Source organism: Acinonyx jubatus, chromosome C1, assembly GCF_027475565.1.
Source record: "Acinonyx jubatus isolate Ajub_Pintada_27869175 chromosome C1, VMU_Ajub_asm_v1.0, whole genome shotgun sequence".
NCBI classification, from domain to species: Eukaryota; Metazoa; Chordata; class Mammalia; order Carnivora; family Felidae; genus Acinonyx; species Acinonyx jubatus.
The window spans coordinates 217,092,775-217,106,136 of NC_069381.1; the positions used below are offsets into that span (position 1 = coordinate 217,092,775).

At 63.6% G+C, this 13,362-nt stretch overlaps 1 protein-coding gene across 1 annotated transcript in view; it reads right to left on the bottom strand.

The window, feature by feature from the left end:
* ANKMY1 (ankyrin repeat and MYND domain containing 1) overlaps positions 1-13,362 on the bottom strand; it is a 43,767-nt gene that overhangs the window by 13,940 nt on the left and 16,465 nt on the right. Inside the window, 8 exon segments of the mRNA XM_053216037.1 lie at positions 1,485-1,650; positions 2,021-2,134; positions 5,377-5,508; positions 6,922-7,029; positions 8,564-8,704; positions 9,092-9,232; positions 10,343-10,514; positions 11,639-12,102. Coding sequence (XP_053072012.1) covers positions 1,485-1,650; positions 2,021-2,134; positions 5,377-5,508; positions 6,922-7,029; positions 8,564-8,704; positions 9,092-9,232; positions 10,343-10,514; positions 11,639-12,102 — 1,438 coding nt within the window.

The window sequence follows — 13,362 nt, forward strand, 5'->3', positions numbered from 1 at the left end:
AGAGGTCAGGCCTTTCTGGGGCACAGAGGTCAGGCCGTGCTGGGGCACAGAGGACAGGCCGTGCTGGGCACAGAGGTCAGGCCTTTCTGGGGCACAGAGGACAGGCCGTGCTGGGGCACAGAGGTCAGGCCTTTCTGGGGCACAGAGGTCAGGCCTTTCTGGGGCACAGAAGTCAGGCCTTTCTGGGGCACAGAGGACAGGCCGTGCTGGGGCACAGAGGTCAGGCCTTTCTGGGGCACAGAGGTCAGGCCGTGCTGGGGCACAGAGGTCAGGACTTTCTGGGGCACAGAGGTCAGGCCTTTCTGGGGCACAGAGGACAGGCCGTGCTGGGCACAGAGGTCAGGCCTTTCTGGGGCACAGAGGACAGGCCATGCTGGGCACAGAGGACAGGCCTTTCTGGGGCACAGAGGTCAGGCCGTGCTGGGGCACAGAGGTCAGGCCTTTCTGGGGCACAGAGGTCAGGCCTTTCTGAAGCACAGAGGTCAGGCCGTGCTGGGGCACAGAGGTCAGGCCGTGCTGGGGCACAGAGGTCAGGCCTTTCTGGGGCACAGAGGTCAGGCCGTGCTGGGGCACAGAAGTCAGGCCTTTCTGGGGCACAGAGGACAGGCCGTGCTGGGCACAGAGGTCAGGCTGTGCTGGGCACAGAGGACGGGCCGTGCTGGGGCACAGAAGTCAGGCCTTTCTGGGGCACAGAGGACGGGCCGTGCTGGGCACAGAGGACAGGACTTTCTGAGGCACAGAGGTCAGGCCGTGCTGGGCACAGAGGACGGGCCGTGCTGGGCACAGAGGACAGGCCTTTCTGAGGCACAGAGGTCAGGCCGTGCTGGGCACAGAGGACAGGCCGTGCTGGGCACAGAGGATGGGCCGTGCTGGGCACAGAGGTCAGGCCGTGCTGGGCACAGAGGATGGGCCGTGCTGGGCACAGAGGTCAGGCCTTTCTGGGGCACAGAGGACAGGCCGTGCTGGGGCACAGAGGACAGGCCGTGCTGGGGCAGAGGTCGGGCCATGCTGGGGCACAGAGGACGGGCCGTGCTGGGCACAGAGGACGGGCCGTGCTGGGCACAGAGGTCAGGCCGTGCTAGGGCACAGAAGTCAGGCCTTTCTGGGGCACAGAGGACGGGCCGTGCTGGGCACAGAGGACGGGCCGTGCTGGGCACAGAGGCCTGGTGGCCAGGGCAGCATATGGCCAGCAGCAGCTGCCATCCAGACGGGAGCATCTCCTACCCGACTGCAGCCAGAGCAGCGACCTGTGCTGCTCCTGGCGGGTCACGACCCCAGCCCCTCGGTGACATGGGTACAAAGGCCACCATCCCGGGTATGTGACTCTATCCTTTCTGGGGACGCTCCGTCGCGCAGAGGAGACGTGGCTGGCCGGCCGGTGAGCTGAGGGGCCGGCCCCACACTGCTCCCCGTGCTCCGGGGAAGCAGGCTCGGCTCTCAGCTGATGGTTCAGCGCCCGCGCGGCCGTGCCCGCCGACACCCACCTCTTTTGCTCAGGTACAGCACCTTCGGGTCCCACTGGCTCTCCTTGGCGAAGACAGCGCGGCGTAGCTGGAAGCCCATGTGTTCCAGGATCTGCTTCCGGGCCAGGAGGACCTCCCGGTCCACCGGCGTCAGCGCGTAGAAAGGAGAGTGGGCGATCTTCCGGTCCTGCGGCCCAGCGCCAGGTTACCGCCAGGGACCGCAGGGCCCCAGCCCCCGCCCTGGCCGGCCACCACAGGAGGGGACACCCCGCAGGGCCCCAGCCCCCGCCCTGGCCGGCCACCACGGGGGGGGGGGACACTGGCAGAGAGCACACGTCCTAACGGTGGGGGCAAAGCGGAACAGCGCTCAGAACGCTGGCGCACAGGCAGCCACACCAGCAGCCACGCCAGCAGGATGCACTGGGGGAGCCCACGTTCCGGGAGGCCAGGGGTGGGCTTCCGTCAGGCGTGAGGGGCCTGTGGCCCAGCCTTGCCCGAGAGCCTTCGACGGCCCCAGGTCCTCTACCCCTATCGCCAACAGGCGTGTAAAGCCGTACCTGGTAGAATCTGAAGTACCCGTAATCGACAGCCGTGCCCACAGCCACCTTGTCCCCCTGTGTGAGCGTCACAGGGTTCAGGATGTCAGCCCCATGATCAATGAGCCGGTCAATCTGTGGAGAACAGAGCCTGTGTCACATGGGCACGGACGCCCCAGCCAGCAGAAAGCAGGATTCGGAACCAGGGTGCCCGGTGCTGTGACCCAGGCCACCCGAGGCTTCCGAGGCTCACTCACTGGACGGCGGGAGGGTGGCCCCGAGGACAGGGCCCCAAGCAGGAGAGCAGGTGCCACCAGCAAGGAGGACTGTCGCTCACATTATCCAGGGGCCACCCTCCCGGGCGTGTGGAGAGTCAGCAGACGGACCGGAGAGACCTGCCGACCTCACGGCTGGGAAGTCAGCGCGGAGCACAGGCTGGGCCACCCCTCGGGGAGCCCCCCGGACACCCCACGTGGAGCCGCCGCAGGTCTGTAACTTGAGTCTGTCACCGGTCACCGTCCCGGTCCCCAGACTGGAAGCGACGGGAGAGCGAACGCCAGGCCGGTCCCGCTCGCCACCCCATCCCGACGCGGCCCGGGCGCGCAGTGACTGCGGGCGCGTGGGCGCACCCGTGCGAACGCAGTGCGTCGGTTCGGAGGCGTGCGTGAGGGAGCCCGGGCGCCCACCACAGCAAGGTCTCAGGCTGGAGGACGGGCCTCCACGTTCCATTCATAGCGAATGGCACCCAGCAGAGGTGCCCCCGCTCACGCCGAGGAGGGAGGGGGCGAGTTCCGCGAAGAGGTCTCGTGGCGTTACAGTTCCGGCGCGGCATCTTAACAAAACCGCAAAACCACCGGGCCCAGGGCAGCCCAGTATGACCCGATGCGAACCGGGCCGTCATCGGCCGCCACCGCCCGTACCGCGTACGGTCCACTTCCTAGCCGAGCGGGGCCGCCGGTCGGAGATGCGCAGCGGTCCCCAAACAGCCAGCAGAGCACAGTGCCAGCGGGTGGGAGGCCCCAAGCCTGTCCTCAAATGTGCTGACCACGTTCGCAGCCAGAACCAGAGGCACCAAAGGACTCTCTTGTTCCAGAGCCCCGACAGCCCCACGTTCCCCCACTGACGCGTGCATTTAGCTGCGGACACTGGGACTGGGGGGGGGGGGGTGCCTTTCACAGAGGAAGCCAGCCCTCTGCGTCGTCCCTGCTGCACCTGGGCTTTTCACACCTCACAGACACACCTTGCGGTCGCGAGGGCAAGAAGCTGGCTTAAAGGACTTGCTCAGGGGTCGAGGAGGAGGAAATGCAGTGGTTTCTAAAGCCGGCTGCAGGCTCGGGTCAGGGCAGGAGAAGGTGAAGGGTGCAGCCGCAACGTGGGCTGACCCAGAGGGGAAGGAAGGCCTGCCAATGGCAGTGTTAAGCGAATAAATTTTAAGTAATTAAGTCATTGAAAAACCGACTGAGCTGCCTCATTTGGGGCCAGGGGCAAGAACCCACAGGGGTGTTGGGTCCCCTTGAGGCACCAGAGAGCAAGGCAGACATCAGAGGCTGAGGGGACCAGGGGAAGGCCCCGAGGTCAAAGACGAGACGATTCAAGGGGGAAGAAAGAGAGTCCTTCCACCCGCCAAACAATCACGGAAGCAGATAGCACAGTTGGAGCCAAGCGGAAATACCCAGCCCTGAATCCGGGACGCAGCACGGAGAGGCCCCAGAAGCACATCTGCAGGCATTTCCAGGTGCTCAGAGGACAATCTCGGGACAAAATAGGGTCCTCAAAACGGGATTTGGAAACAGGATCTCAAGAAAAGGAGTCTTACTTTTCCGAAGAAGACAGAGGGCCAGCACAAGATGCCCCGCGTCACTCATCGTCGGGGAAATACAAATCCAAACACTGGTCAGAGTGGCTAAAAGTAACAACCCAAGAAACAACAGGTGTCGGTAAGGATGCGGAGAGAGGGGAACCTCTTGTACTGTTGGTGTGAATGCAAACTGGTGCAGCCGCTCTGGAGAACGGTGAGGAGGGTCCTCAAGAAACTATCAGCAATTGCACTACTAGGTATTTACCCAAAGGATACAAAAATACTGATTCAAAGGGGTACATGCACCCCAGCGTGTACAGCGGCCCTATCAACAAGAGCCAAGCCAGGGAAAGAGCCCAAGTGTCCTTCGGCTAAATGAACGGATAAAGAGGGTGTGGTGTTGTATGCAACGGAATATTACTCGGCCATCAAGAAGAAGGAAATCTTGCCTTTTGCAACAACATAGACGGAACTGGAGCGTGTCATGCTAAACGAAATAAGTCAGAGAAAAATAAACATACGATTTCACTGATCTGTGGAATTTAAGCAGAACGGGGGAGCGTATGGGAAGGGGGGAGAGAGGGAGAGAAACCACCAGAGACTCTCAACGACAGAGAACGTGGGGTGGGGGCGGGGCCAGATGGGGGAGGGGCGTTGAGGAGGGCGCCTGTTGGAATGAGCCCTGTGCGTCGTATGCAAGGGATGAATCACCGAATTCCCCTCCCGAAGCCAATCTCACGCTGTACGTTAACTAGAATTTAAACGAAAATGTTCGAAAAGAAAGGAAAGGAGTCTTGGTTCTTTTTACATAAAGTTATGCCTCTGTCAAGTGCGACGGCCTCCAGAAAGTCAGGGTCTCATTCCGCCTCCGGCTTCCCCCTCTGGCACTCACAGCTCGCAGGGAACCACGCTGTGACCCTCGGTGGAGCCAGGGCAGGGAGGAGCCCACCGAGAGCCGCGCCACGAGGCTGTGGGGAGGGACTTCTCTGGGAAGGGCCGTGGAAGGCCCAGGGAGGGGAGTGGGGAGGCAGCAGGGGACGTGCCTCGGTGCCTGGCAGAACCAGCTGGCAAGGCAGGAAGGGACTCGGAGGGAACAGCGGGGCTTCCGGGACCTACAAAGCACAGAGTGCCTCCTGGTCACACTGAGCCCACCTAGAAGAACAGGGCCGACACCAACGAGCTGCGTCCACGGCCCGGACACAGCACCCCGGGTCCCCGCCCGGGACACAGCCCCCCAGATGCCTTTCCGGCAGGTCCCTGACCAGGACCCCCGGCCGGTGCCCGCTCTGCATAGGAGGTCTACGATCCCACAGCCCAGCCAGAGTGATGGCCTGCGACTTTCTTGAGTTAAGCCAGAGGACTTCTGTCTGGCCTGCTGAGCGGGTTTGTACTTCACATTTTTTAGGCCGAGAGAACACAAAAGGCAAGAACTCTGTACTGTTTCTCAAGGATCTGAACTTCACAGAGGAATGAAGGCTAGACCGACAGTTCTGACACAGCCCCCCAGACCCTACACCCTAGGGCCTGCCGCCCTCCACGGCCACCCCTACACCATCACGCCTCGCCCCTCACTCCTCACCAGGGCCAGCTTGCTGTCCATGCTCCTCTGGTGCTCATAGGTGAGGTCACAGGCGACACACAAGGCGTTGCCCAAGCCTCTGGTCAGCAGCAGGTTGGGGTCAGCTCCATGGGACAGAAGCTCCTTCACGATCTGGACACAGACAGGCTCGTGAGCCCCCGCCAGGTCCCCTCCCTCACATGTGGAGATCGTCCCCGGAGTAAGGCTCCCACAGTTCTGAGCACAGAGACGGCCACACCTGGGCCTCACGGTGGCTGCCACCTGGGCACTTGCTGGGCCTCTCACTGCTGCCCGGCTCAGGGCGCAACGCTGGGGCATGGAGAGGGCACGCGGGGGCCCCCAGGGAGGGCTGCAACACACGCCGGGGCAGCCCAGGCCTGGCACTTTCTCTGCACGCTGTCCGCTTGCTCCAAAGTGCTCCTGGCTCGTGTCCTGCTCTCCGGCCCAGGGGCCAGTGTGGCGCCTGGTGCACCTCCCGGAAGCCCTCGTCCCTGAAACCCGTGTGCCTTTGCCCTCCGGGCACCTGAGCCACTGCGCTCACCTGACCAGACGCAGAGTGGGGCACATCTCACTCGCTCCCTGCCGGGTCCCCAGCCACTGGCCCGAGTGCCACCAGGAAGCCAGGAGCGAGAGCGGCTTGGCTGGACGTGACACACACCGTGGGGCTCTCTCAAGAGCTTCCTTGCCCCAGAGGGCAGCTCTCTATGCTTCCGTGCCCCACCTACCCACCCAGGCACAGAGCAGGTGCACCAGCCCTCATCAACAACGCCTTCGTCTCCTCCGCGCCTCTGCTGACAGGTCACCTCCCCAGGGAAACCCTTCATCATTCTCTATCCCTTATCCAGCTGTTACTGTCTTCGTAGCGTTCACCACTGCCTGAAATGCTGTGACACACCGGATTGTGGTCTGTCTCCTACAACTAGAATGCAGGATCCTTGAGAGCAAAGACATCGTCGTATTTGACACCTAATGCCTAGAATGGTGCCCGCCCGGCACACAGTGGATGCTCAAAAATAACAGTGAAGTGAAAGGACGAACGGATGGATGGATTATAGATCAAAGGAAGGGAGGGAAGGAAGGAAAAGAAGGGAGGGAGGGAGGCAAGATGGATGGTTGGCGGATGGACGAGTGGGTGAGGGTGAGTAGATGGAGAGATGTGTAGCAGATGGGTGGGGGTAGGTGAATGGACGGACGGACAGGTGGATGGATTCATGGCGGACAGACACATTCTCGGCAGCAGCAGGAGATGGGCATTGGCCAAGGTGCCCTTCCCGGTGCACTGAGGAGTCAATGCCTGGGACACTGGGTCCACCCACCCTGAGGGAGCGGCCACCAGGTGAACCCCCATCCTCACTGCTCACCTTCCTTCCTATACCCTTCTCTGAGGAGCTCCATCCACTGGAGAGGGGATCCCCCACGCCCCTTACCCCGTGCCGTCTCCAAGCCACCACGACAACAGCAAATCCCAAAGACTGACCAGGCCGGGGGCCACTGAGCGGCACAAACGTCGCAGGTGAACCACCAGCGGGTTTGGAACATGCTCACCAGGTCGTTGCCACTGGCGATGGACAAGGAGAGCGGGGAGTGGCCGCTCCACAGCACGTTGGGGTTCGCTCTGTGGGAGAGGAGGAGCCGGACTATGTCCCTGGCACACTGGGTGAGGAGAAAGGCAGGACGGCAGGTCAGAGGTGCCCGGACTCCCAGGAGCACCGGACATTGAGCATGAACTCAAACGCCACAAAACCAAGTCTGCCGCTTGGTTGCTATCTCCTCCACACCAGCACCTTGCCTCTTCCAAATCTGGGACGGATGAACGGACGGGTGGTGGATCCTCGAACTGGGAAGGGGCTTTCCAAACACACATCGTTTCTGATGCAAAACGGGAAGGGCACGCGGCGCGCAAATTGCCCTGAAGCTTGTTGTCAGAGGAAGGGGAGAGTCGGGACCGCACGACCATGGCAGCAGGGCTGGCCCAGCTCCAGGGCTCAGGGACCGCGCAGGGCAGCGCTTGAGAGGAGTGGCCCTCGCAGCTTCAACTCCCGAGTGAGCGCTCTGAGGGCCGACTCCCCCTGCAGGTGTGTGGACCCCGTGCACCGGCCGGGCCTCCCTCCAAGCGCACGCCCCTTCCCCCTCCCGCCCTGGCCAAGCCAAGTAGGTGCCAGCCCAAACCTGCTGAGGGGCTCTCCCTCCCCTCCTCCCCCCAAAACACTGCACGGCTGGACGGCGGCAGCCCCCATCTCTCAACAGGGGCGCGAAGCTGCCATCTGCCCTTGGCCTACCGATGACCCAATGACCCTGGACTAATGGTGACGGTGCCTCTACTGTCTCCCGGCTTTGTTTCCCCGTAATGCTTCCAAATCTGTAACCAGTGCAAAGATACAGGCGTGTGGGGTGGGAAGCTCTGTACTCACAGCCCAGGCCTGGCACGCGCGGCCCGGGCCCGGGTCAGCCTGCCCTCCCGGGGCCGAGCCGTCTCTGCTCCTAGCGTGGGGTGCGGGCAGCCCTGAAGGCTCTGCTCAGCCCAGTGGCCGGAGCCCGAGGAGCACGGACCAGGGACGCCACGAAGCAGGGGGGGTCTGGGTGCCTCCCACCTCCGCTCCCTCGCCCCCCGCCGACCCTCACGCAGGCCCTCACTCCCTTGCAACAGGCAGCATGACTCATCACCACGCTGTGCGGGGGCAAACCGCCCGTGCCACAGACCCGAGAAGCCGGCTGCGATTTTCACCTTGTGGCTGCATAAACGGAGGCTCAGTTTACTACGAGCTCCGAGGCCTAGTGGCCCGGGCTGCACTGGCCACTACAGCACAGAGTGAAGTTTGGTTCCCGGCTCCCCCCGCCCAGGCCCACCTCTCGGCCTCCTCTGAGAGGCTCCCGCACCGGAGGGTCAAAGCCCAGGGCTCCGCAGGACAGGCCCAGCCTTGGGGTCCCGAGTCAGAGACGGTGACTGACGGGGGCCGTGGGCTCGCCGCCCTGCCCCGCCCCCACCACATACAGACACACGGGCCCGCGTCCCCGAAGCACCACATGCAGAGCCTGCTCACGCGTGCACACGGAGACACAAGCAGACCGGCCTACGAGGACGAGCTCGCACACGGAACGCACGTGCACAGGCCCACGTCCACGCACTCGCGCGTGCGCACACACACCACACACGCACGCCGCCCGGCCCCGGAAAGGCCCGGCTCACCTTGTAGCTGTCCTCACGCTCACAGGCCACGTGCAGGGCCGTCCTGCCCCCCTCATCCGGCACACACGTAGGCCTGCTGTGGTAGATGCCGGCCGGGCCCGCTTCATTGTTGAGCTTCAGGCTTGAAGGCAACAGGTCTAGCTGTGCAGACAGGGGGGACCAGCGCTGGCCCCGAGCCTCGCCCCCCAGGGCCCAGACACTCAGCTCCCGCCCGGCCAGGCTGGGCCGGAGACCCGGCGGGTGCAGACTCACACGTAGACGGGTTCCCACAGGGCAGCAAGAGCATCCCTCCCCAGACCGCGGGGCCCAGCACCGGCCCGCAAAACCCTCTCGAGCGCGACAGTGCATCCCCCACGCGCCCCGGAGAGGGTCGGCGGGGCGCACACGCTGGGACGGGCCCCGCTGGCTTTGGGGCACACGGAGCAGTAGCCGACCCCGTTCAGAGCAAGGGCAATAAAGGTACCACCGTGTGCAGGGGCACCTCCTGGGGCCCGCGGCACCCCCGCCCCCCGCGGCAGGACCGGGCACCTTGCTCGGCTTGTACACGTCATCCTCGTCGGCCACCCTGGCGTCCACGTCGGTGACAGTGTGCAGGAGCAGCTCCGTTATCCTGACGCCCTCCTCCCCGGGAAGGGCGGCTGCGATGTGCAGGGGGGTCAGGGCCCCCAGCTGCAGAGGCCACACGGGCAGGGGTGAGGCCGGGCTCCCAGGTGAGCAAAACCCCCAGGCTGAGAGCCCCGTCCAGGGCGGGAGCGCGGCCGCTCGTGACACACCTCTCGGAGACCCCACGGCACCATCCGGGCCTCATGTGACGTTCAGGACATCGAGGCCCGCCCGCACGGGACCACGGACACGCACCCTCCAATTCCATCTGCCAGCCCTGCAGACGCAGAGGGGCCCCGGTGGGCCAGCCCCACTACAGCCCGGCCGTCCCGCCCTTCCTGCCGGGCCTCCATGGGATGGATGCCACCGGTGGATGGTCATGTGGCTCCTGACTCCGGTCCCCGCCCGGGCCTGTCCTTCTCCGCCCACAGCAACCCTCCGGCCACTCCTGGGAGAGCCACGGGCTGCTGGGCCGTGCTTGGTCGGGGTGGCCACACAGAGGCGCACACCCCGGGCCAGCCTGGAGGGAGCACAGCCGACTGGGGAAGAGAGCCCGGCCAGGAGCACACAGCGCGAGGGGGCAGAGGCACAGGGCCGTCCGTGTCCCGCAACCGGAACCCGCAAAGCAGGGTCTCGGGGAAACAGGAGGCGCCCTTGGAGAGGAGTGGGGAGGACATCAGTCCACGGCGCACAGGCGCTCTCCTGGCACAGGCACCCTCCTCCTCCTCCCCCTACCATCCACCCCAACAGTTTACTAAAGCCCAATGCCCCCGAAGGAGGACTGTGTAAGTAACAGGCGCTTGGCTGGGAATGAACAAAGGCAAGAATAAGTGAACCGATTCGGAGCCATGTTGAGAGGCTACGATCTTAGTTCCCAAGGCAGAGCCCAATCGGTAAACCTGAAAGATTATCACGAGGTTCCCTGGGTCTCCCACGGACATGCCACTGTCCCGCACTCACGTTCCCAGATGCTCAGAAAAGAAGGGGTGCGTGGTCCGGCCGAAGGGCTGGCCACACGAGACCCACCTGCCCCTGAACAGGGACACCGGGCGGCGGCTGAAGCCAAAAGAACCCGCCAGCCTTGGCCGCGCCGCACCCTCTGACCGCTCGCCCTCACGGCCCCCCCGCCAGCCCGGCCCTGCCCCCTGGTCCCCACCCCCAGCCCGCAGGTCCTACCTCAGCCGGGAGCTGGATGTCGGTCCTGGCCCCGTTCTCCAGCAGCAGCCTCACCCCGGCCACGTCCCCAGCCTTCACGGCAAAAAAAAGGGCCTGCATGGGCACGCGGCACAGGTTGGGGTCCGCGCCTCGGTGCAACAGCAGCTCGATGGTCAGCCACCTGGTTCTGCGTCTGAAAGGACCAGGGTGACACAGTCACAGGCTGGGGACAGGCACGGGACAGCACCCCGGTCCCAGTCGGGACCGACGCTCCCCGGTAAAGGGGGCTCGGGAGGGCGCTGAACGTGTGGCACCTGAGCCCCAGCATCCACGGCCTCTCCCGGAACCACCCAGGACCCTGCCTCCTCGAGGCCACTGGCCCCCGCCCTGGACCAGGGCTGCTCCCGCCGTTGCCACACCTGAGCCGGCCCCCACCGGGCTGGAGTCCAGACGCAGCCCCGTCCCACCCCAGTGTCCCGTGCTCACTCGGCCTTGCTCAGGTCATCCGCGACACGGGGCGTGAGGTGGGGACCAGCCCTCCCTCCTGGGGTGGCTGTAAGTGGATGACACAGAGAACCCAGCACACGTAGGGCACAACACTGTACCCAGACACGCAGGCACGCACGCCCACACACAACACGCACACTGCACAGGGACACAGGTACCACACACACAGCACACACACGTACACACACACACGTCACACACGATGCGCACGACCACACGCGTGCACACCACACACACACGTGTGTATACATACACACGGGCACGTGCCACACAGAGAACACACGTATGCACATATACGCACACAGCACACTCACACACACACACCCATACATGGCTACCACGCACATCCACACGCACACACGTATACACACACACTGGGCACATATGTGTGCGGGTATATATGAGTGTACGTGGCTGTGCAGGTGCGGGTTGGGAGAGTGCGTGTCCGTGGGCGTGTGCAGGTGCATGTGAGTGTGTGCGGGCGTTCAGGTGTGTGTGTGGGGGCACATGTACATGAGCACCTGCACCTTGGAAGCCACAGGGCACATCTCTTAGCCTCTCACTGCCACCGTTCCCCTAAGGTCACACCCAGGCCCCAACCCTGAGCCATGCACAGAATGCCCACGCTAAGACCCTGGAGGCAGCGCGCAGGACGGGCCCCACGCACCCCTGTAGGCTCAGGGGGTGTGGGACACACACCTCTGGAAACACCTCCTCCTGGTGGCCAGGGAGGTGATGCTGGCCCACCGAGCAGGAGATCCACCCGTGGAAGTGACCCTCGGCCCCGCCGCCCACACCCCGGCGACCTACTCCGCCACGGCCAGCGCCATCTTCCTCGTGGTGCCCTTGTCGAAGCCGGTGGCACTGAAGCAGGGGGCCGTCAGCATGCGGCGGGCCTGGGCGCTCCTCTCCAGGAGGTCCCGGGACAGCCCGAAGGAGAAGTTGCGCACACAGACGGCGGACTCGACGTCCGTCTCCTGGCTGCCCGGCGCGCACCTGTCCGGACTCCCCTCCGTGCCATCCGGCCCCTTCTCCAAGTCACTGGAACTGTCCCACGGTGACAAGTCCTGCTTCCGAGGGCTGCTCCCCAGGTCGGGGGACTCCTGGGACAGCCGGGCACCCGGGGAGAGACAGTCCTCCTCGCTGCCCCACACGGTGGACTTCTGCTCCTGGCTGCCTGGGGTGGGCGCCAGGTCCTTGAAACAGATGGACTCCATGGCCATTTCAGGGAATGAGAAGGCAAGGTTGGGATTTACTGGCATATTGGGAGCTTCCTTTGGAAAGTACCAAAAGAGAGAGGGACAGAGAGAGAGAGAGAGAGAAAATTAGAAGAAAGAAGAAAAGAAATCAGAGTGACAATCCTATCTAACCAATGAACCAGCCCTAAAGGCTGGCAGTGACCTTCAAGGCCTCTAGCTGACCATGCTAAAGCACTCTGCAAAAACCGAGAGAGGGAAGCACACATCTCAGGGGCCTCACACAGAAACCTGAGCCACATGGCAGCCCCCAGCCACACGTGGCAACCGAGCTTTCGGCGCGAGGCCCATCCCAAACCGGTGTGTGCGTGGCCAGAGAAAGAATGCAGACTGCCCTCCTGTCTTTACACTAATGACCCAATGAAATGGTAAATTGTGGAGACACCAGTGAAATAAAATGCGTCAAAATTAATTCCACCTGTTCCACCTCTTTTTACTGTGGTTCCTAGAGGCATCTGCGCGACACTCACGACCAGCAGCGTGGCTCACTACGGTCCTGCCCGCGGAGGCCGCCCCGCAAGCCCGATGCACAGCCTCTGCGTCCCCGGTGTGGTCCCGGGACCAGCAGCATCCTCGTGGCCAGGGATGCAGATCCTGGGCCCCGTCCCAGAGCCGGGAGGCAGGATCCCTGGCAGTGGGGCCCTACCCCCTGCAACCCACATCTGTAAAGGGCCAGACGGTAGACAGAGGTGGCTCCGTGGGCCGGGGCCCTCTGCCGGGACGGTCGCACCGGGTACAGGTGGCGGAGGGGCGCGCTGCCCACCCGGAGGCGGCCGGTGAGGCCCGGCACGGGAAAGCCACCCGGTTCCTTGGACTCGGGAAAGGGCAGGGAGCCTGCCCTGGGCTGGAAGAGAGTAATTCTTCTCAACCATGTGCGGTGTGTGAACTTGTTTGGGTCTGGATTCATTTATCCCCAGTCTAAAAGGAAGGTTACGTGGGAACCCGGGAAAATTGCCTGGGTGGGATCCCACAGGACTTAACAAAGTTTTCAGGTGAGATGCTAGTGTCTGCGGTGTGTTGAGAGGGAGACAGAAGAATGTGTCTTCAGCCGACGTCTCTGGCTGAAGCGAGCCGATGGGGAATCCACGCTAAGATGAGTGCAGCTGGCGGGGGAGGCGGGGGTGTGGACGTGGTGCGTGAGCCGCGTGCTGGCAGCTGCTTAGTCTTGGTGACGGGTCCACGCAAGCTCCCACACATGCCACTGTTTTCGCTTATTCTGTGTGCATGCCATGTTTTCCAGAATAAGAAGTTTCAAAGAAGAGGAGAGGAGCGATTTTT